General features: G+C 49.6%; 6 protein-coding genes across 6 annotated transcripts; 1 reads left to right on the top strand and 5 right to left on the bottom strand.

The window, feature by feature from the left end:
* Positions 1 to 1,344: 1,344 nt before the first annotated feature.
* On the bottom strand, positions 1,345 to 3,567 carry FOBCDRAFT_49571 (ferric reductase NAD binding domain-containing protein). The gene is made up of 3 exons (XM_031188010.3): positions 3,204 to 3,567; positions 1,628 to 3,157; positions 1,345 to 1,574 (listed from the first exon to the last, which is right to left on the bottom strand). Exons 1-3 carry the CDS (start codon positions 3,368 to 3,370, stop codon positions 1,541 to 1,543), a joined length of 1,731 nt encoding a protein of 576 aa, XP_031035275.1. The 5' UTR covers positions 3,371 to 3,567; the 3' UTR covers positions 1,345 to 1,540.
* Positions 3,568 to 5,225: 1,658 nt separating this feature from the next.
* FOBCDRAFT_229975 (ubiquitin-conjugating enzyme/RWD-like protein) lies at positions 5,226 to 7,008 on the bottom strand. The gene is made up of 6 exons (XM_031188013.3): positions 6,672 to 7,008; positions 6,491 to 6,590; positions 6,266 to 6,311; positions 6,111 to 6,140; positions 5,782 to 5,965; positions 5,226 to 5,725 (listed from the first exon to the last, which is right to left on the bottom strand). The coding sequence occupies exons 2-6, from the start codon at positions 6,532 to 6,534 to the stop codon at positions 5,586 to 5,588; spliced, it is 444 nt and encodes a 147-aa protein (XP_031035278.1). The 5' UTR covers positions 6,535 to 6,590; positions 6,672 to 7,008; the 3' UTR covers positions 5,226 to 5,585.
* Positions 7,009 to 7,820: 812 nt separating this feature from the next.
* FOBCDRAFT_49542 (acyl-CoA dehydrogenase/oxidase) lies at positions 7,821 to 9,551 on the bottom strand. Its single transcript, XM_031188015.3, has 3 exons — positions 9,209 to 9,551; positions 8,127 to 9,152; positions 7,821 to 8,077 (listed from the first exon to the last, which is right to left on the bottom strand). The coding sequence occupies exons 1-3, from the start codon at positions 9,414 to 9,416 to the stop codon at positions 8,031 to 8,033; spliced, it is 1,281 nt and encodes a 426-aa protein (XP_031035280.1). The 5' UTR covers positions 9,417 to 9,551; the 3' UTR covers positions 7,821 to 8,030.
* A 1,650-nt stretch (positions 9,552 to 11,201) lies between these two features.
* FOBCDRAFT_278330 (LrgB-like family-domain-containing protein) lies at positions 11,202 to 13,009 on the top strand (the record flags this gene model as incomplete). The annotated part of the gene is made up of 4 exons (XM_031188017.3): positions 11,202 to 11,252; positions 11,299 to 11,529; positions 11,584 to 11,695; positions 11,745 to 13,009. 4 exons carry the CDS (start codon positions 11,202 to 11,204, stop codon positions 13,007 to 13,009), a joined length of 1,659 nt encoding a protein of 552 aa, XP_031035282.3.
* A 2,788-nt stretch (positions 13,010 to 15,797) lies between these two features.
* FOBCDRAFT_49510 (uncharacterized protein) lies at positions 15,798 to 18,027 on the bottom strand. Its single transcript, XM_031188020.3, has one exon. The coding sequence runs from the start codon at positions 17,734 to 17,736 to the stop codon at positions 15,880 to 15,882; it is 1,857 nt and encodes a 618-aa protein (XP_031035285.2). The 5' UTR covers positions 17,737 to 18,027; the 3' UTR covers positions 15,798 to 15,879.
* Positions 18,028 to 19,556: 1,529 nt separating this feature from the next.
* On the bottom strand, positions 19,557 to 21,259 carry FOBCDRAFT_229964 (uncharacterized protein). The gene is made up of 5 exons (XM_059609822.1): positions 20,992 to 21,259; positions 20,906 to 20,932; positions 20,719 to 20,741; positions 20,188 to 20,623; positions 19,557 to 20,135 (listed from the first exon to the last, which is right to left on the bottom strand). Exons 1-5 carry the CDS (start codon positions 21,046 to 21,048, stop codon positions 19,995 to 19,997), a joined length of 684 nt encoding a protein of 227 aa, XP_059465646.1. The 5' UTR covers positions 21,049 to 21,259; the 3' UTR covers positions 19,557 to 19,994.
* Positions 21,260 to 21,652: the final 393 nt, after the last annotated feature.

Genomic DNA, 21,652 nt, shown 5'->3' with positions numbered 1-21,652 from the left:
CGATTGAGACCTTTTTTTTTTTTTTTTTTTTGGTTTGGTTGCTGCAGACTATCGACAGCTACCATCCAACAGGGAAGTGGCGCGAGAAGCTAAGAAAGAGGCGTTGAACCGTTTATGCTTGTGTGTTGCTGAGTGTGCTAAGTGTGCTGAGTGTGCATTGATTGGATCAGTTTAATGCTACCTCGGCTTCTCAACAGAATAGAAATGTAACTGTCAAACTGAGAGCACAAACTGAATATTCTATAATTCCAATTACATGGTACTCGAGCGCCCTGACACTTTGAATGACATCAATCTCCCGAGTGGTCATGAGTAACAAAGTCCCAGTTCGTATTTTGACAGGCTAACGAGGTTCCAGTGGACTTCTGATTGAAGTGGCCTGTGCTAGCGGCGGGGCGGGGCCATGTCCGAGGCGGGCCTCCACTGAAGAAATGACGGGTCCGGGTCCAATGAACGAGGCTCAGCGACTCGAGGACCTCAGGGTCTGACCCCAAAATGGAACCCTTCTGCCATCCAATTTGTTTCGATTTCCGTTGGGTCAACCGTGGAATTGGATGCTACTGTCACTGTCGCTCGAGTCTGGGCTGAGATAGAATTGACAAGGGCTTCGTCTAGCGAGGCCTCTTGATTAACTTCCCGTACCCGGTATTGACACGACACGATCACTGTTAATTAGACTTCAACATTAGATCTTCAGGGTCTTTACACCTAAACTCTCAATCAATTGGATGGTTGCATCGGCCTGACCGTCAGCACAAATGCGTATGGACACATGCATACGATACAACCATGCATCTTAAAGTCTTTCCCGTCTCTATATCGGTGCCTCCATCTCCCTATCTCCAGCCACTGATGCCGGTCTTGGTATTCGAACACGTTGCTGGGTGGTGAGACATGCACATATCAGTCGTTGTATAAAAATGTTATTTCGACTCTGCATCCCGCGTCTAGACCCTGCATGGAATTCTTGGTCATGGCATGTTGTCTTTGCCTCTGTGATTACTGACGCTTTCAAATCTTCGGTGAATCAGACATTGTCCGAGATCATCAAGATCGAGGGGGAGCATCACTCTCATCTGCCGTTATACCCGTAACTCGTAGTAAGAATCGTCTTTAGGATTCTATATTCAAAACAGTAAGCTGTGGCTGTAGGATACTTTCCAGGCTTGTGAAACGTTTCAGACGAGATCTGGGTCAGATGTGGCATGGATGGATTGGAGTGTCCAACGTCAGCACTCCAAGTGGTCAGTTCTTGGGCTGCGCCTCGATTCCATCACGAGCTTTACACTACTCTCCCCATAACAGATAGTCCTTAATCAATAGTGAACAGGAAGTATGTGGCTGATCTTGTCAAAAAAAATGGTTGTATTGGTTGGTGAGATGCAACATCTGTTTCTACGGTATTAAAATGATAACTCAACGAGAACATAGACCAAGTATGGTCTTGCAGTAAATCTACCCCATGCTTCGTGTTCCTTTCAAAATTACAAACTTGACTATCCGCTTGCCTAGACTTGAATGAAATTGGTAGAGACAAAGTTTAGAAGTTCTCCTTGCCCCAAACAAAAGAGAATCTGCACCAAGTTAGCTGAGGTTCTCCCATATCAATAATAGCATAGAAACTTACCCAGGCTCGGTGTACTTGTTACAATAAGTATGCAGCGAACTTCCCAATCCCTTGGGTCCACAGAAGAACACACCCGCCTCAGCAGGACTGTGCAGCTTCCTGATACCTCTGAAGATCATATCCCAGTTGGGTCTGCCAAAGTTTGTTGGGCTGCGCAGACCAGTGATGGTATCCTTATCGGCGTTGGCATCGTTGATCATGATGTTTGTCGCATCGTCGGCCTTGATCTTGGCTGTGAGGTAGGTGTGAATCTCAATACGGTGGTCCAGATCCTGCGCTTCGACTGCCAGAAGCAGTGAGCGGAACCACTCGAAGGAGTCAAAGTCACGGCAAATCCAGAAGAAGTAGACCTTGGCTAGGCGGGTCTTCTTCTGGGGGTAGTTCATTCGGTACCAGATGGACTTGAGGATGGAGGCGAACGGTGTAACACCGATACCTGCACCAACAAGCACCGAGACTTCATACTTGAAGACATCTTCGGAGGCAGAACCAAAAGGACCGTCGACGTAGACTCTGGGGAGAACACGGCGGATAGCTGGATCGATCTCGGAGTCGCGTCCAGTCAAACCAACGACTTTGCTGGAATCGTTGCCACCGGGTTCCCTCTTCTTGCTCCAATCACAACCCAAAGCCTTGGAAAGCTCCTTGGTGAAGTCACCCACGCAACGAATGTGGACCGAGATGTAGTCCTCCTCAGGGGCACTGGTCAAAGTGAAGGGATGGTACTGCCATAGCGAGACGGCAGGGCAGCACAAAAATATGTACTGCCCAGCTCGTGTCTTTGTGTGCTCCTTCTTCATCTGGATCTCGCAAACATTGCTTGGATGTTGAATGACCTTTGTGATGTATGTCCTGTGACGACCTCGCACCTCGCGTGCGATACGCTCGGCCAGGTAAATGAAACCGCTGTACATCCAGTATTGCCAGAAGACTCCAACGGCCGATGCGCCAACGCTGGTGCAGAACGGTGCAACATCTGGTTGAATCATACAGAAAGCTCCGTGGATAGACCAGAAGAAGAAGAAAACGATGAACATGTGGTGAGTATACCAGAAGCGCTCAAAGTTTGCTCGTCGAGGCTTCTCGGTCGATGTGAGAACCATACCCATCAGCGCAATAAGCATGACATAGCCAGTCCAACCAGGTCCAGACACAAAATTGGCAACCAACCAGCCGTAGATACCAAGCTTATACTTGATGGCGACCTGCGCAAAGTTATTCCAGTGAGCAATGGTATGGACCCAAGACCAGAAAACGATAGACCAGGCGGTGACGATGTGGAAGGTGATGTTCTTGTCGAACTGGAGGATTCCATTGAGAGGTGTCTGTCGAAGGAGCGAGATGAGGGTTCGAGAGACGGGGAAGAGAATGACGGCGACGTCGACATGAAGAACCAGAGCGGCTGAACGGGCTATGACGAAGGTGAAGCCGAAGAGTTCATTGGAGGTTTTGAGACTCTCTTTTTGAGAGTAGTGGACGCATGCGAAGGAGAAGATGAGTGCGTGAAGAAGCATAAAGACAAAGACGAAGCTGCGGTATGTTAGTCTGAATCACTATCTGATGCCAGTGAACTTACAATCTTCGATAACCCTCGTTGATCATCCAGCGATCAAACTTTTCTCTTGACGATAGTTCCTGTTGCTTCTCTTGGGTCATCTCACCCGATAGCAGCATTCGCGTTAGGGGAGTCCATCGTGATCGCTCTGAGGGTTTCTCTCCCCAATCCTGCATTTGATAGCTCATCTTGAGCGAGGGCGAGTTGAGTCGGTTGAGTCAACCGACTAAAAATTGTCCGATTTTCCTTCGATAGGTGTTCGTCGTATTGTCGCTCCTCGTTCCTCGAAACCCAATAACCACCTTGAACGACAGTATCGATTATTCAGAACCAGCTGAACAGTTGAATTTTCGTACCCAATGAAACAGTTTAAATAGTATAATATAAACAAGAAGAAGAATAAGAATAAATGCTGTCTAGAGCCTCAAGATTAAAAGAAACACAACTTCTCATCGAACCATGACTTGTCGACAGTAAAAAAAACAAGAGAGTGAATGAGGGAGAGAAGAGGGGAGGAGGCAGAAAGCAAGGCAAGGGTCTAAAGAACCAGAAAAGAAAAAGGGAAATTCGAGCCGTTGAAACTCAAGGGGGCCTAAAACATGAATGAGATGATTTTATTTGCGTGTTCTCCCAGAGAAAAAACGGAGTTTGGCGACCGGACTTGATACCAGGCACAGACGGCGAGTGTCCGGGGTTAGCGCTTGGCATGCACCTAAAGATTCTAGCGAGAGGCTGTAGATACAGACTCGAGATGGAGAGAGCGAGACGTGGGTTTGGAGAACACGCCATTTAAGGAGTTGTTATGTATCAGGCATGGTTCAACCGAACAGACTCTGCCTCAGGGGCTATAGTCATGAACTTTTACAACTGGCTCTATCTGAGTAGTTGTTCTTTGAGTTTTTACTCGTTATTGGAACTTTGAGAGCCTCTAGAAGTGAGATACTATTCAATAACTAACTCTTCGTCTGCATCTCTAGCAGAAGTCAGCACGAGTCCTTCACTGTCAACTCAGCAATGGTAGTCTGTGATTGGTCCTCGTCAACGCTTGTTCTCGTCTGAAACCCCGGTGTTACAGGTTTGACAAGACTTGGCCCTCCCTGGCATGTCGCACCGAGAGTGGGGCCAAAGACTCTAAATCTCGACCCATGAATGGCACGACCATTGAGGCACCTCAACTATTCCCACGATACAGAACCACAGCTTCATTGTTCAACTGACGATTGTGATGCATTCAAGATATGATCTTGGAGAATCTCTTTATCCCTACGAGTTGCTGAGAAAATTGGTGCTTGGCTGTCTTATCATTCCCCTGCAAGTCTATCATTATCTCTCCCACATAATGACCCTTGAATGCACAAGCAATTAATTGTTTAGATATCACAACTTGGCATTCTCCCTTCTCATATAATAGAGCACACAATAGAGCGTATAACAGTGTAACTCTTTAACTTTCCTCGATACTCGATCCCAGACACTGCTCCATAGGCCAAGAACCGCTCTTAAACAACCCCCACTCATATTTCAGAAACAATATATTAAATCTCTGCCCTATATCACATCGTTCCAGCTTTGTCTCTGCCGCGTTTCACTTCTCTTCCAAGACATGTACCATCTCCAAACACATTCGTCATCGCCGTGATATATGTGGACAGCTCGTATTTCTCATACAAACTGCAACTATCTGACGAACCAATCTCATTCGACTTCAGTTTGGCATCTCCAGCACAACTTCCATAGTAGAAATCATCACATCACCTATAGAAACACTCTGGACCAACTGTAAATCTCCCTTGTGATCTCCACCCTGACATATGCTGGATGAACCCAAGTTCCTGACCACTAGCGCCCGTCATATTACCAGCCGTGTCAACCAGCCTCAACCCTGTCAGCGCTTAATCACACTCATCTCAGCATAGCCGCCAGCTTTCACCATGACGTATCCTTCATGTGCGAATTGCCATATGCTGGCGCTTCATAAACCCCCATTGGGCCATTACTTTCGACTCTTCGAATCAAACTTCACAATGTCACCAAGATTCAGCATCAACACAACAAAAGCACCGGAGCCATAGCAAATAGAGAGACAAATTGTATACGCTGCCTGTTTCTGGATGCCAAAAACACATCGTCAATGCAAACCCAACATCCAGCCGCATGATATCCCTTACTAGACTAGTCTGTTTGTCTGGAGTTGTTCCTCCCCTCAGGTCGCTTCGTATCGTCGCTCATTGCCTCATAATCGCAATCAAAGCCCCGGTTCAGGCAAAGCACCCATATAGGTATCGCCGACTAATAGACATTTCGCAACAGCATACGAAGCTTTCACTCGTTCGTTTCACGTCGCTTCATGATAGGGGAGATGAAACCACCCCAAGTCTAACCGCACCGGCCATGGTATTCGCTTTAGATGGCGTACTTTCGAGTCCACTCCCGAGCTGTGGCCTCGTATCGGGGTCGGTCAGTCTTGTAGACATGGGCAATCTCGGGCACAAGAGGATCGTCAGGGTTGGGGTCTGTCAGCATCGAGCAGATGGACAGAAGCACTGGTATATATGTAAGCAATAGGCCTTGGCCAAAAGGGTTCTCGCATCAAACGTACCTTTAGAGATGGTCAACGCAGGACTCCACTGATCACGCAGAATATCCAAGCAGATGCTACCATTAGAGTTGATGTTTGGGTGGTAGATGCGGGTAGTGAAGTTGACCTTAGGAGGCTTGAAAGGGTAGTCGGTAGGGAAGTGAATGGCCAGGAAGAAGACACCGCCGGAGTATGGAGAATCGCTCTGTGAGGTCTGGTCAGCCACTTTGTTCTTGTGATTGTTTGTCGAATGCAGATGCGGCTGCACTGGCGTGCGGCTGAGGGCTTCGCCACGCCCATAAGCCATCTCAGCAGGCAGCGCATCCAGAAGCACGTAGGGGTAAACTTACAGGTCCCATAATTGTAGCTTGCCAGTGGAACTGTTCAGATTTGTTAGCCGTACGCTCAAAATTGATATCTCGTTCCTCCTGGGAAGAGGCTTGCGGCAGTCATGACGCCTTTGACAGCCACGTGCTTATCAATGTGGGGGAGGGGTGATGCCTACCAAATCCTCGCCGACAGGGCCGGCAGAGCAAGAAGAGGGTGGATCTCTGCACGAGAAAAGTCAGCACAGGTTCATCATCAAGAGTAGACAGCCATGAGGTTTTGAAGTCATCGAGGGCTTTGGCATCGTCGGTCGTCACTAAGGACCCCGCTTACCAAGTGCCCCCACCTGACGTCTTTGGGCGTTCTGGTTGACCCCTCAGACCTCTGAAGAGAGTGAACTTACCGGCCGAGATCAGTGAGCTCCTTGTTAATGCGCTTAAGAGCCATTTTGTGATGTGTAGAGGGGGTATCTAAAGGGTTTGTTGCGAGATATCGCCGTCGTTCTAGGTTGGACAAAGATGTTAGTCGAAGGGTTGCAGGACGAGCGGTCGGGAAGGAAGAAGGATTCGAAGGAAAGGACGCACAATAACGATCGATGGGAAAGATCGTCTGGGATAAAACAGTGCACGGAGACTGTTTTGTGATGGATGTTTGTGGTAGAAAGTTGTTTGGGTAGTCGGAGTATGTAAGCGTAAAAGAAATTCAGTCGAGGCTGAAGAAAGTAGAAGAGAGAGGCGGGATTTGGAGGAAGATGGTTCGTTCAAATGGGGGTAGGGAAGAAGGGGAAGAGGGTCAACAAAGAGAGAGCCCAGAAGCGGAGCAGGAGGGAAGGAGTGAATGCGTGCGGTGCTGGTACGTGCCGGGGCGGGTGAGTGACTGGCTGGAGAGTGGCTGCGCTGGCACCTCCAGACGAGACGGGAGTGGCAGCCCGAAAAGTCAGGTTTTTTTAGGCCCTCCATCGCCTGTGACTGGGCCACAGCTGGGCGCCGCTCCAGAAGGAGGGGGACACCGCCACTGCTGAGGGCGAATCAGTGTTTAGCGGTACCCGAGCACTAACAGCTGGCTACAGATTTTTACGTTGGGCCCTGATACAGTGGAGGGCAACCCGTAGCGGGCTTGGCTTTTTTGAACGGTAGCCACTGAACTGTTCTTCGCCGGGTTTCGATGCTTATTTACACATGACAATACGATTATACAGCATTCACGAGGCTGTACTACCTTCAGATTCAGGCAGTCAACCTCAGGTTCAGGGGAAGATTTGGCAGCGGTGAGTAATAATATTCAGGTGGCGGTCGAGGCCAGCAGGGGAGAGTTTGAGAGAGTACCTATCGACTTTTTGCCTTTGCCATAACTTCCAGATGCTTCCTCACAGTATTTGACCACTCGTTGACTCATGATTCGTGTATTGATGATATATACAAACGTTAGCTAGCCTCCCTCTACGTGATTGCCACGGGAATGACGGCAGGAATTCAGATGCATACAGTACCTGAATTAACGCTGCCGAGCCCGGGCCCGGAAGCGGAAGCGGACGCGGAACTTGACGGCATCACCGGCTGGTGGTCAACAGTCACTGTCATACACAGTTGTCATCACTGCGCACTGGCCAGTTTAATGACAGTCCTTAGAGACTAACGACGTCACTGATTCTGAGCCATAGTGAGGGTTCGTTTTGATAACAATCCAGACTGAGTGGGCTTCAAACACCAAGCATCGAAGTTCACGACTTCTGAGCAAGAACACACCTGACAAATGCTATTCTGGTGAATTGTCTTTTGTTATTCGTCAAAGTCATGCTACTGTTTTAAGGCCATCTAAACCAGATTAAACGATTGGCTAAATGCCTTGCACTGGAAACTGTATGTTTGATTTCCAAGCATCTATAACACGGGTATGCACCTCAATGGTTCTTTTATATCACCTCCTGGCCAATCACTCCTCGTTTATACGAATGCCTGGATACCAGTAATAGCACGTCCCAGAATAAGACCTATAATATCTGTTAGCAATAATCACTCCCGTCATGCAGGTAAACTCACTGTGAATATCACTCTGGCCCTCATAAGTCTGTGTCACATAGAGATTCGCCACATGTCGGCCAATCATGTACTCATCACTCGCCGCGTTGCCTCCGAAGATCTCCTGGAGGACTCGTGCGTTTTTGAGAGCGGTGTCGCAGTTCTGTCGCTTCACCATGCTGATCATCTCGGGCGTGGCCTTACCCTCGTCCTTGAGACGGCCAACCTGGATGGCGGCGAGTGTGCCGTAGGCGGCATCTGTTGTCGCGTCGGCGAGCTTCTTCTGAACGAGTTGATACTTGGCTAGGGGGTTGCCCTTAAATTGCTTGCGCTCGAGAGCATATGTTCGGGCACGGGCGATGCAGTCCTCGAGAGCCCCCATGACGCCCAAGGCAATACCGTATCGAGCGTTGTTCAGGCAGCTGAAGGGGCCTCGTAGACCTTCAACGTCGGGGAACATGTTGATATCTGGCACAGGACAATTGTCAAGGTGGATCATGCCAGTGATTGAAGCACGAAGACCGTTCTTGTCCTTGATAGCTGGTGTCTCGAGAGTACCTGGTGGGCAGTCCTTGCGCTCCACCAAGAAACCTCGAATCTTGCCGGTGTCTTGCAACTTTGCCCATACCAACAAGACATCTGCGATAGGACTATTTGTGATCCATGTCTTTGAACCACTTAGAGAGTAGTAACCCTTCTTAGTAGGATGAGGCTTCGCCACTGTCTCCATGCTTCCAGGATCACTGCCGTGGTTGGGTTCTGTCAAGCCAAACGCACCGAGGAGCTTACCCTTGGCCATCTGGGGGAGGAACTTCTCCTTCTGCTCGGCAGTACCATGCTCAAAGATACCACCCATCACCAATGAAGACTGAACGGACATTCCAGATCGGTAGCCGCTGTCCACCCTCTCCACAGCTCGTGTGATCAAACCACCAGCAACAGAGGACACGCCAGCGCAATCATATCCCTCAATCGTAGCGCCCAATAGACCAAGCTCGCCCATCTCCTCGAGAATCTTGGGATCGTAGGACTCGTCGCGATAGGCCTCTGTAAGACATGAAAGTCAGTGTGGCGTCTATGGAAACGGTTTTGAAACAACTTACGTAGAACGCGGGGTAGCAATTGCTCTTGGCAGTATCTCTCTGCAGTCTCTCCAATTGCACGCTCCTCTTCAGTCAGGAGGTTATTCGAAGCCAAAGGATCCTCCCAGTTGAAGGTAGGTCCTGATGCCGAGGCAAAGGTCCTTGTGGCGCATGGTCGCAGAGGAGCAGCAGCTCTTCGAGCGCATTGTCTGAGGATAGGGCGAAACATGGTGAGGAAGGCGATTTGTATGGGGAGATGTGTTATGAATCTGATCAAAATCTCGAGACGAAGCTGAGTAGTTAAAGATACAGCATCTCAGGCTTGAGTTGACAGGCAAAAGGGCGCCGGCAATTGAAGCCCACCAGATGAAGTCATCCGACGCGAGCCGGAGCCGTGACTGTCACTCAAACCCCAGCTTTTGGACCCCGGAACCGAGGAAGACAGCGAAAACTACAGCCAATTGGAGTAAGCGATACTTGAAACATGAGAATCTTTGTCCCAATTTGGGTTGTTTCGGGTCCAAGAAGATCTTGCCGATAAATGAATCGGTGTCTTTTGATTGAATACCGATACAGTCAAGCACAGCTAAAGCTTACTACGTAGCCAATGATTCAATAATCCATGCTCACATCCAATGATCGACAAGAGTTGCAGACCAGCTGCCTCGGATAGGAAATCTCCCCTGACGCCTAGTTTCTGAAGATTACAGTGACATTGGCATTATGCCTCTCCAGTCTGCTCTTTGGTCTCGTCGCTTCTCGCCATGAGACTCATCCGGTCGAGGTCTAATGTCCCCAAGACTATCCCCGCTGCCGCCAACTCCGCCACCGGAGCCGAGATGACCGGCACCGAATCTTCGGCTGATGAGTTACCATGATTGACTTCAGAGTCGCGTGCCCTTCGTCTACGTTCTCTGCCAGCTTGAGATGTTAAACCGTCTGTTGGTTCAACTAATGAAGTTGATGATATTGATCGACTCGATCCAAACGGACATTCCTAGGGTTGTGCTCGTCGAAATCGATTCTCAAGCCGGTGCAGGATGCCTGTTGGTGTTGCTGGTTGAGAGGGTGGACTGTGTTGGTAGGGGCTATTTCGAGAACTTCTCGAGCCTGGCGCAGAACGCTGTATTATATTGTGTTAATCAAGCTTCACATCAGGCAACAGTGAATATTACCCATGAATGGTCATCTCGACATCCCAGTTCCGGACAAGAATGCATCGCCTGTTCTTGGCTCATCAAATTGAACGACGGCCCATGCAATGCAACGTCTATATCTTCGGATCCGCATGCTACCTTTCACTGAAGCATTTTTGTGGTATTTCCATGCCTCGACGCGTGATTGTGATTCCGTGCTCGGCTCGCTCCGAATCCAGGTTTAAGATGGCTACACGTGATGCTTGTATCTTCCTTTGTTGGCTGGATTATCTCTTCAGGCAGAGAGGCATCCATCTCTGATAACGTCGGACCGACTTGAGCATCACATCACATAATTCACAAAAGGCCAGCGAGGGGAGACATGATGGGATAATGGGGTGATGAATAAGGTCGGTATATCGTGATATCAGGGAGATGTAGGGGTATCATATCCGCAAAGACATTTCCGCAGCTAAAAAGTGAGGAGCCGCAATCTTTGGCTTCCAGAGCCTCAATCTGAAAAGTCGTTCCTGCTTCTCGGTGGTTTATCTCCCGAGGAAGTGCATCGTCAGTTCCTTTTCATGAGCCCCATGACACGGGAGTTGAAGTCCGTCACTTGCATTTTATCATGACATCTCGGCTAATCGAGCTGATGCATACGAGACAAGACAGTGAATAAAAGGTCATTTCATTCTGCCTCTATAATTCTCCTTTGACTGAAACATTTTGATGTTGTCTTATCTTTAGCTTAGACAATGGATGGATCGCCCGGACTAACGCACATGACCAGGGTCCTCCGGCATTCGGTACTTGGTCAACTAACTTCAATCGCTCCCTCGATACAATATCATGATCCTTATCAAAATACAGAGAGAAAAATGGCTGCAGATACCAGTGACTTTTTGCAATTGATGCAAGCCATCAAATTGGTGAGTCCATCACTGATCAGAAGGACCTTTGGCTAACACGATGCAGGCTGCTAACAAGAACAGCTCCAAGCTCGTCCGCGCTTGGTTCTATGTGCCACTCGGCATTACAATAATACTCGCTGTTAACTTCGGAGTTGATTCAATATTCTACAAATTCAGCGTCTCCTTTCCTGCTTCTGTTACTTGTATGGTGTTACTCTTCTTTGCTCTTATCGCAAGTGAGTCATTATTGGGTACTCACAAGACAAGAAAGCTGGTTAATATCATTGACGTGCCTGTAAGTCTTGGCTAACTATTTCAATAACGAGGTTGTCATGTCTGATCTTTCTAGGCTGGCTGGTCACTTCGGTGGATGGGCATCTTCTTTACGCCGTCTTTCGTTCTGTTGCCTCTCAGTCCACCTATTGGGATTATTGAAGTCATGATCATTATTGCAATCTTTGGTATGTCACCGTTCGAGAACACATATAGACCCTTCTCTGACAATTCTAGTCATTGGCTTCTTTATCATGATGGCTATGGCAGCTTGGATCACCCGCAGTCTCCAACTTGCTCTTGGTGTCTCGAGGCGTTCAAGGTCCCAACGCGCTGAGGAACTCGGCCGTCAAACACCAGATCTCTCAACGGGAGATCTCAATTCTCCCGGTATATCACGTCGCACGAGCGTATCTCGAGCTGGCTCTCAAATACCGCTTATGTCTCTATCCGCGCCGAACTCGGAGCCAACGTCAGCGGCGCCTTCACGACCACAGACTCCACCTCAATTACGGCTTCAAGAGCATCACTATGCAAATGGTCAAGCCCCAGTGAATGCCGTTGAAGCTCTCAATCCGACGACTGTTCTTACACAAATTCCTCTGCCACCGCCAAAGGCTGAGTTGTGGGCGGCCCGTATATCTGCAAATCTCGATGTGGCCATATTCGTAGGATTGTTTGCCTTTATTGGCATTCCTCTCTATTACTCGACCGGTTATGCTATGCCACTTCACCTTGCTGTAAATGTCCTCGCCTGGTTCGGGGCACTGTCAGTTACACCCAAATGGAAAGAATATCTCCATCCAGTGTTGGTGTCGTCTCTTGCAACAGTCCTCGTCATATGGGCGCTTGCAGAAATTCGCGGTGATAGCTTGACGACAACACTTCACGCTTACCGCACAGGCGCAAAGTATATACAGTTATGGCGCAACGCAACGTCGAAGCAAGATCTTCTCCCCGGCGCCGGTGACGTTTTCGGCACCCTTCTCGACGCCAGCATTGTAGCCCTCGCCTTGCCCATGTTTCAATACCGACGAGAGCTTCGCACTCATTTCATCTCCATTGTCATACCCAACGTTGCAATCAGTGTTGGTTCGCTGCTCGCATACCCGCCCTTGTGCTACGCCTGCGGCATCTCGGCAGCCCGCAGCCTCGCTTTTGCATCGCGCAGCCTGACGCTGGCGCTCGCCGTCCCCGCGACTGTGAACCTAGGAGGAGATGTTAATACTGCTGCTGCATTGGCCATCATCAGTGGCATTTTGGGCGCTGTGCTCGGGGCGCGCATATTGCGCTGGCTGCGAGTCCCCGATGATGACTACGTGACCCGCGGAGTGACACTAGGTGTTAACTCGAGCGCCATCGCGACTTCAGTCTTGTTGCGAACGGACCCTCGAGCTGCAGCCTTGTCGAGTTTGTCTATGAGCCTGTTTGGAACCATCACTGTCTTGTTTACTTCAATACCGCCTGCGGCGGCATTTGTACGAGGGCTTGTAGGCCTGTGATCGGTCGACAGGAACTAAATCTGTCGAGGCATCTTGCTAATCATAGTCAGCATGTAGAGGAAAAGCTAAACACTTGAGCCATATAGAATAATAAGCAGCATTTATTTGAGATAGTTTAGTGCCGAGTGTTATACAGACCCAGTATCTAGAATCATATCAAGATAAGCACAAAGACTATTCAATCTTAATCCAGCGGGTACAATCCCTTGGTCAGGTATAGTACGATTTGAAACCTCGGTAATGCAGTTGCATCAGTAACATGCACTACCGTGCTGGTCGCATTAGTTCGTTCGTGTACACCGTCAGTTTACATAAGGTCTCATGACAACGATAACTCCACACAACGCCCTGTCGCGTGGTACATGCAGCAGCATCGTCGTTATCGTGAATTTATTTAATAGTAGTAATCATGGGTATAGTAGTAGTGAGAATACAAAGACAGCCCAGAAATGAAAAACTGTTGCTGTCGTCAGACACAGAAAGTAACTCTTATGCTCCATCTAATTCGTGTACCAAACTGAAACTGAGCATCATGCCGTGAACGCCGCCGTAAATCGTAAGACCATGAGTCGTAAAGCGTGGAAATGTTATCGAACAGAAATAAACTAGTGGGCGGTATGGGCCTCATTGTATGAGTTCCGGCTTTCGTACGGGTATAACCATCCCGTAAGAGCCGAGTTGCAGGCAATGCCATTTTGCCCTTGATAGAGCCTGAATGCCTCTTGATAAGTATGTCAGTACAGGGTTGTCTTTTTCCCAGATGGTGTAAGCAGAGCTTACCATCCTATCTTACAGCAGGTAGGGTACCTTACAGATGACTTGGAGGGTTGAATAATGCCGCATTGGAGCTCTGGTGCGTCACTTGCTGAAAGCCCGGTTTAGCCTCACGGTCATTTGGCTCCTCTGCTCTTTTGCATCGCTGCATACACCGCATTCGCCGCTGACTACGGTGCCAGTTACGCGTGAGACGTATTTGCCGCAGACGGTGAGGCAGGGTGATGTTCCTACGGGTTGTTCGCCGACGCGGCGGCCGCAGGCTTGACAGATGAGAGTTCCGAGGTTGGCGTAGCACATTGTGGGTTGAGTGATGAGTGGAAGTGAAATTGATCGAGTATCTTATGAGAGAGTCAAAGTGAAAAGTGTCGAGACAGCACGGGTGAGACGGTATAAGAGACAAAGAGGCATGTAAATGTAGATAGTCTTAGATACAGAGATGGGTCCAACAAGAGAAGAAAGAGAAGAGAGATGCAGATTAAAGAGGATTGTTGTCAAGGAGAAACTCGAGGTCTATGGGGGATGAGTTTAAGTATTTGCAGAGAAGAAGGGAAGTTGATGTTGTTTTAGTAGCGAGGGAAATAATGTAAGAGGAGAGGAAGATGAGGAAGAGGAGAGACAGAGGAGGAAGAGTGAGGTAAGATAAGGCGAGTGCTACCTTGCTGGGTTATTGAACAGGTACTATACCTACCTCAGATAGATTGGTAAATGCACTGAGTGCACTGCATTACCGTAGGAGAGGGAGAGAGAGGGGGAGCATGGGAAGAGAGCGTGACACAAGCTGAGCTGTCGCGATGGGGACGTCTCCATCCATACAAGGTCCCTCACTCACTTACAGCTTGTTAGCTCTAACTTACTTCTACCTCGACCCGTTTGACCGTTTGAAGAAGAGGGGTCGCTGTCACTGTCTGGGTCCAAGTGGGATCTGTTACATCAACTTGCTAGTATATACCGCCTGTCCATTATGGTATGGCATATGAACCAGGTACATGGTATTAGTCACCAACTCACAACAAGGACAGTACGCACTTTTAGTATCTCAATATCTTTAATCTGTATAAAGTGATAGGTATGTCGTGCTTTGGCCCTTCCCCTCACCGACTCGCCTCATCGAGTGGACAGGTTACGATACCTTACTTGGTCTTTGTTCGAGGTACCGTACTCTCGCGTCTCGGTACAGTAGGTACAGTAGCAGTGAAGATCCTTGTCCCTGGCAGACCTTCTCGAAAAAAAGAACCCTCCATCCCGTGCGCCCTCTGGCAAAATTCCCCTAGTCGCAGTGAAGATCATTGCCCCCAATCACAAGCCAGAGAGAGGCCCCCCTCCCCCTCTCACCACGTTGATCATGTCGCCCAATACGACATGACGGAGTGAGCAGACGACAAATACACATACATTATCTTGTGGAAAGGAACAGAATGGAATAGAGAAGTAGAAGGAGGTTAATTAGACTTCGCAAAAACTTACAATGATATTGTTATTGCTCTCGTGCTCACTAGAAACAATTACACTTTCATGGTCATCTGTTTCAACTGTCACGGATCGTTCGGGGTTCAGACGCCAAACTACTAAACAGCTAGCTCCTAACAAGGGTGTCCCTGACGACTCATATCTAAGTCCATCGGTAGTGTGTGTGTACTGTGCTGTATGTGTCCTGGTGGCTGAGTAGAGGCGAGCACTACACCAACACGGTCATCTAGGAGTACGACAGAATGCATACAATCCTCAACTCTCATCATGATCGTCAAACATCACGTCCATTATGCTACATAATGTCTGTCTCTGACAACTCAATCAACTCGCCATGCTTGACATCATGATATTCATCTACAACACCTTTTCCCATACAGATAAAGTAGAACAAAGACCAATCACATAACTCTATCGTGCCAGAGTCCTGTTCATCAAAACGCCCGCATAATGTCACATCCATACATATTATGTTCGTTCGTTCCTTCGTCCTCAGCTCCCACTCCCAGTAAGACTAAAGCGTCGACTGCATGTCGCCACGCTCCTCTTTTGTACAACCATCAACACATTCCAACACGCTTCCATTCACTTTCATGCATCTCCGTCGTATGTATGCGTGCACCTCGTCATCCTAGTTTCCCCCGCAGGGCGTCCACCTCTCGTTGTAGGGCGTCCAGGTCAGCCAGGATGTCAACACTCTTCCCTGGCTCGTTTGCCGATTGCGGAGATGTGGGACCCGAGCCGACTGTCGCTGCGACATTGTCAGGCTCCTCCTCGGCCACTTGACTCGATCCAGCCTTCCCTACACCATCAAGACTCGTCCTCCGAGGTCCATCGACGCTGCCACGGCTGCTGCCTCGTTGCCTTCGAGGTGGTGGAGGGGGTGCCATCTGATTATGAGGTTTTGCTTCAAATGAGATTCGCCGGCTGCTGCTATCAACACTTCTGATACTCGCAGGCCGTCGAACAGATGTGTTTCGCGCAGGTGGTGGTGGTGGAGGAGCCCAAGATTTTGTTGTCGTCACGGGCTGATGTGTTCCTGATTGCGTATCTCTCGGTGGTGTTAACTCGACCGTGGAGGATTGACGCAGCTGTGATGGCGTGGAAGTAGTGCTCATATCGACATCCAGGGATGGAGCCGGAGATGATGACGATTGGCTCAGATCCGTGAGGCTTGAGGCCACCCCCGATGGTATCTGCGTCGACTGTCTTGAGGTGTGATGAGATCTTGGTGGCGGTGGTGGAGGTGCTGCTGCATGTGAGTCACGTCGGTTGTGCTCAGGTCGGGATCGCATAGACGATGACCGTGACAAGTTCTCTTCATTGTGCACAAATTGCTGCTGTGTCAAGCCTAGACCAGACGCATAGACCTTGCTCTCTCCTCTCGCGTGACCTCGTCGAGGTGGTGGTGCAGGAACTGCTTTTCGGCTGCCGCCTGATGGTTCTGGCGATGCTAATCCCACATCACCTTCAGCCTCTGGAACTTTGCCAGCTGCTTCACGATCAAACGGCGACTCGCCTCCTTCTTCCATGCTTCTTCTCACCGGCGCGGGCGGAAGCGGTTTGTTCATATCTGATGACAGTGTCACAAGAGGTTCTCGAGATGCCTGACCAACCAGATCCAGCTTGATGGACTTGCCATGTCGAGAGCTAGGTGGCGGCGGCGGTTTCTTGCTGTTCTTTGAGCTCAGTTGGGCAGAAGCGCTTGAGTCAGAAACGTTCTCTTGATCAATATCATCTTCCGGGGTATCCGAAGCTTGTTCGGATATGAGAGATGCCTCTTGGAGTGCATTCTCGGGGGGCGATATATCTCTGGAATCATCATGTGAGATTCTTCGGAAAACAGACGGTCGGTCTTTTGTGTTTTTCGCTGGTGGCGGCATCGACTGTCGGATTTTCGGCGGCGAAGACTTGTCCGACTCCGTATTACCGGTCATCAGCAATCTCTTGAAAGCATTGACGTCCAGAGACCTTCTGGCCGTATTAGCAGCTTTGAGCGCATGGCCTTCTTCTTTGCGTTCATGCTCAAGCTTTTGTTCTGCGACGGGAGAATCAACGCTGCGTAATGTCTTGCTGAATGGGTTTCCTATGCCCTGACCGCCATTCGGAGCATAGCCACGGGCAGCCGCAGCTACCATTTCGCGGTCGCTATCATCGGTAGACGTCGCATCGAACGGATCGTCCTCATTTCGTTGGTTCGCAGTCTGTTGCGCAATAGAAGGTGCCGCAAATGCCCATTCGGGAGAGTCGGGAGACAGCGGCGGGGGTGATAGTACGCGGACTTTTTTGGTAATGTTAGATTTCGAGTCAATTGTTGTTGAAGAGCCAGCCTGCTGGAAGCTGGTCGGAGGCGGAGGAGTAGATGCTGTTTCAATTTGATCGAGAGCAGGGAACCGAGAAGCGGCGGAGGATGTTGAGTTGGGAAAAGAAGCTGAGTCTACCGTAATGGCAGCACTCTTGCGAAACGGATTAGACGATGCCATAGTGACTAGATTCTCTGCGCGATCGGCTCAGGTGATCTTTTTTGGCGTGCCTCGTCTCGTTCTGCTATAGTTCGAGCTTATCGTTTGCATCACCGGGGGAGATGCAGAGGTGATTCTGATGCGATAATAGGTCAAGGCGCATGCAAACAGAGACTGCCCGCCATCTTCGGCACAGCCGGGCAAGAGCTTGGGTAGGCGGCCAAGACAGGAAAACCGAGTGGAGGAGATTAGGCGGCAATGGAAGCGACAATAACAGCGCAGCGCAGATGAGACGGAAACAAGGCAGAACAAGACGATAGTAGATTTTTGAGGTCAATGAAGCATAGGTCTTGTAGGTAAGGTACCGTAGGTAGGTAGCCTTGTGAGGAAATGAGGTTCAGGCGTAGCACAGCGCAGCAAGTGGCCCCCGGAACGATCGGTCAGGAGCTGGAGGGGGACGTCGCAGCAAGAATGTTAAGGCAAACACAATCTGAACCGTTGCCTGTACCAAATGAGGTCTTGAGTCACTGGGAAAGGAAAAGAAATCTGGCGATGCCACTCAAGAGGCGTCCAAAGTGGGTTGAAGTCGTCAGCGCCTTCAGGGTCAATATCTTATCGCTAACGGTGCCTGAACCCAGCGCAGAATCGAGTCACTTTCAGGGGGATGAACCGTCCGTGGCATGAAACAGAAGCCTATCTTAGGCTGGAGGCTGGACTGGAGAGGATAGGACAGGGGACAGACAACGAACAGAGTCGACCCAAGAGAACGAAACAGAACGAACAGGCGATGATCATTGACGGGCATGAAGAAGCACGGGCCAGTCGGGAGCTTACGAGGGGCAGAAATACCGCTGACGTTGGGCATTGTGGTCCCTACAAACAGGATACGTACTGTCATTGCTCTTCGCTCGGTAATCTGTGCTGCAAGGAAGTACAGGTACGAGCGTCTGGTTAAGCTTCACGTTGGGACTTGAGGCACGTGAGTTGTGACGACAGGTCGATATCTGTAGCTGAAATGTCTTATCTCACGCCCCGGACGATACGGTTTCGAAATAGACGCTGAGATCCAATGTGTGTCTTGCTGACAATGTGCGGAGAGTACTGTAGACTCTATATCTTGGCCTCATAGACCGTCAGTTAATCCACCTTTTTATCCTTGAAAGTCAATCTTTACCAAGACTTTTCTGAGTTGTTCCTGTTCTCCTAGGTTAGTACTCAATGCTCAGGATGAGCTACACTTGAGGGGTGAGTTGTCTCTTTAGGGAGACGCCACGGGTGCCAACTCAAAAGTTTCATGGTTCCACTTTTCTCGACTACAATTCCTCACCAGCAGGTCAGCGACACACTCAACCATGATATGGCGGCGAGTGCCAACACCTCAGCCAAGGCAAAATGGCAGCTATGATGATTGACTAGAAAGCTCTTGTCTCGAAGCAACAAGTCTATTGTGACGAGTAAGACCTGGAATGTACACTTGTGCTTCAGTAAAAACGAATACGAATATACCAAGACTCACTTACACGCAGAACAAGGCTGACGCGTAAATGTTCTACAGTTTCAGACCACCGACAGGCAACTATCGTATTAGATTGCGCTCATTTCGTGCCCATCTAAAGAGTTAGACGCCCAAGACCGCCTTTTCCTCCACGTAGTCTGTTGTTTCGTTCGTCAGTCAGAACATGTTGGCGACCCACGTGAAAACCCCCTGGCAAAGACTGAGTCGAGACACGCTTCACCTCAAACCACGTAAACAAGCCCTAAGACAGCGCGTCACATAAACGCGCTCGCTCATGCCTCGCAGAATATTCGAAAATCATTAATTATCACGGAATGAAGAGGGATTTTCAAAAATGTTCATCGCGTAGTTCAAATCGAATAACTCAAAACAGCGACAGTGGTATAATCGCAACCCTTCCTCGCCCACAACCGAGACTTTTGCCCTCTCCAAAAACACGCCGACCGTCCCCCTCCAGCATTGTTTCAAACCATGACACGTCGGAAGAAGACTCTGTCATGTCATAAAAGATAATACAGGGGACATAATCGCATAGAAATGACCCTCACTTCTAGTGTACCACCTCCAACATAATGAGATGGCTGAGGGTAGAATCATACAGACGCGAGTCTCCGCGTGCACGTGTAAACAAACAACCGATAATCCCGCGCTCCGAACCAAACCATCAAAATACCAGTAGCCGTACTTTCCGTACCCTTGCCGTGAACAGATCCTTTAACGCCGTGGCCGTCATTAATTAAAGTTCAATACTGCTCAGCGTCATTTACGCCTTGGCAGCGGCCTTCTTGGGTGCTGCCTTCTTAGGTGCAGCAGCCTTCTTTGCAGGCGCTGCCTTGGTGGTCTTGGTGACGCGACCTGTCTTTGTCTTTGTAAGAGCGGTTTCGGGCTTCTCAGCCTTGTCGGCCTGGATAGAATGTAAGAGGGTGTGATGGGAGAGCAGCTGAGTCAACACATACCTTCTTGGTAGCAGCAGCCTTCTTGGGAGCGGCGGCCTTCTTGGCAGGAGCGGGCTTCTCAGCCTTCTCAGCCTTTTCAGCCTTTTCAGCCTTCTTCTCGGTGGTCTTCTTCTCAGCGGCGGCCTTCTTGGGGGCAGCGACCTTCTTCTCAGTAGCAGCCTTCTTGGGGGCGGCGGCCTTCTTAGCAGCGGGCTTCTTGGCAGCAGGCTTCTCAGCGGCCTCCTTCTTCTCGGCAGCAGGCTTCTTAGGAGCAGCGGGCTTCTTAGCCTCAGGCTGCTTCTTGGCGAGCTTGGTACCACCGGAAGGACCCTTGGGCTGCTCGAAGACACCCTTGTCGACACCAGCCTTCAACGCCTTGTTGAAGAGAGAGTCGAACATGTTGTCGGTGACATTGAGAGTGTTGTTGGCCTTGACATACTTCTTCAAGGATTGACGGCTGTGTGGCGAGTCAGCAACTGGTGGGAAAAGAGGGACGGGCAAAGCGACAACGTGAGTGCGTTGCGCGACGAGGATAAAAAAAATGAAGCTTACCTAGAGCCCTTTCGGTCCTTGAGCTGTTGAATGCAAAGAAAGCACGTTAGTGAGTGAAAATGAATGAAAGAAAATGAGCAAGGCAAAGTGGTCAGTCGGGCGCGTGGCGATAGCCTCATCCGCGACCGAAAACTGAGTGCGCGATGGTGGACGCGACTTGAATGGGGAGCTTTCAGAATTCACATACGTTGACAATAGCATCAGTGATCATGTCCTGAAATAAAATGTTAACGACCAATCCAGATGAATTATCTTGAGAATGAATGAACTCACCTGATAACTGGCGTGGCCAGACTTCTTGGGAGCGGCGGCAGCGGCTTTGGGAGGCATTGTGCTGGATTGTTTGGGTTGAGATGCTTTGAATAAAGACGTGGAGTTGATATGAGAAATGGGACGCGACAAAGACGTTTAAAGACGATTGAAAGCTTTGGAAGACGTTTAAGAGACTAAAGAGCAAACGACGAGTAGTACCACCTTCGTCGGGCGCGTGGAGGGGACGGGCCATGTTTATATATTCGGCGGGGGCAGAGCGCAATCACTCTCTTCCCCAAGCTCCTGCTCCTGCGCTGCTCTCCTCTTACATCTTCGCGACTCTCCCGTCTTGCTCACCTGCCATAGGCCCACTTGCCCCGATTGGGAGGAGGGGCATTTTAAAGCGCCACACTAAAAATGCTCATGCACACTTAGCACCCGCTGGCATGCCATTGCACAAAAGAGCGCACAAGAGCGACAAGATCTCCACAGAGCACGTGAACTTTCTTATCGCACTCCTGGATTGGCCGAAGCTCGCTGCATAACTCACAATCTCTTGCACTATTTCTGTCCAGCCACACCCAACTCATCAAAGTTAGAGAGATGCCAAGCCTGGACCCTCCAAGATATGGCACTTGAGAAAATGGGGCACCAAAAATGCCAAAATAATCCTGGGCAAGTG

The sequence above is a fragment of the Fusarium oxysporum genome, chromosome VIII (genome assembly GCF_013085055.1).
Source record: "Fusarium oxysporum Fo47 chromosome VIII, complete sequence".
In the NCBI taxonomy this organism is placed as follows: domain Eukaryota; kingdom Fungi; phylum Ascomycota; class Sordariomycetes; order Hypocreales; family Nectriaceae; genus Fusarium; species Fusarium oxysporum.
Note: the sequence above shows the minus strand (reverse complement) of the source record. Positions and strands in the feature narration are given on the sequence as shown.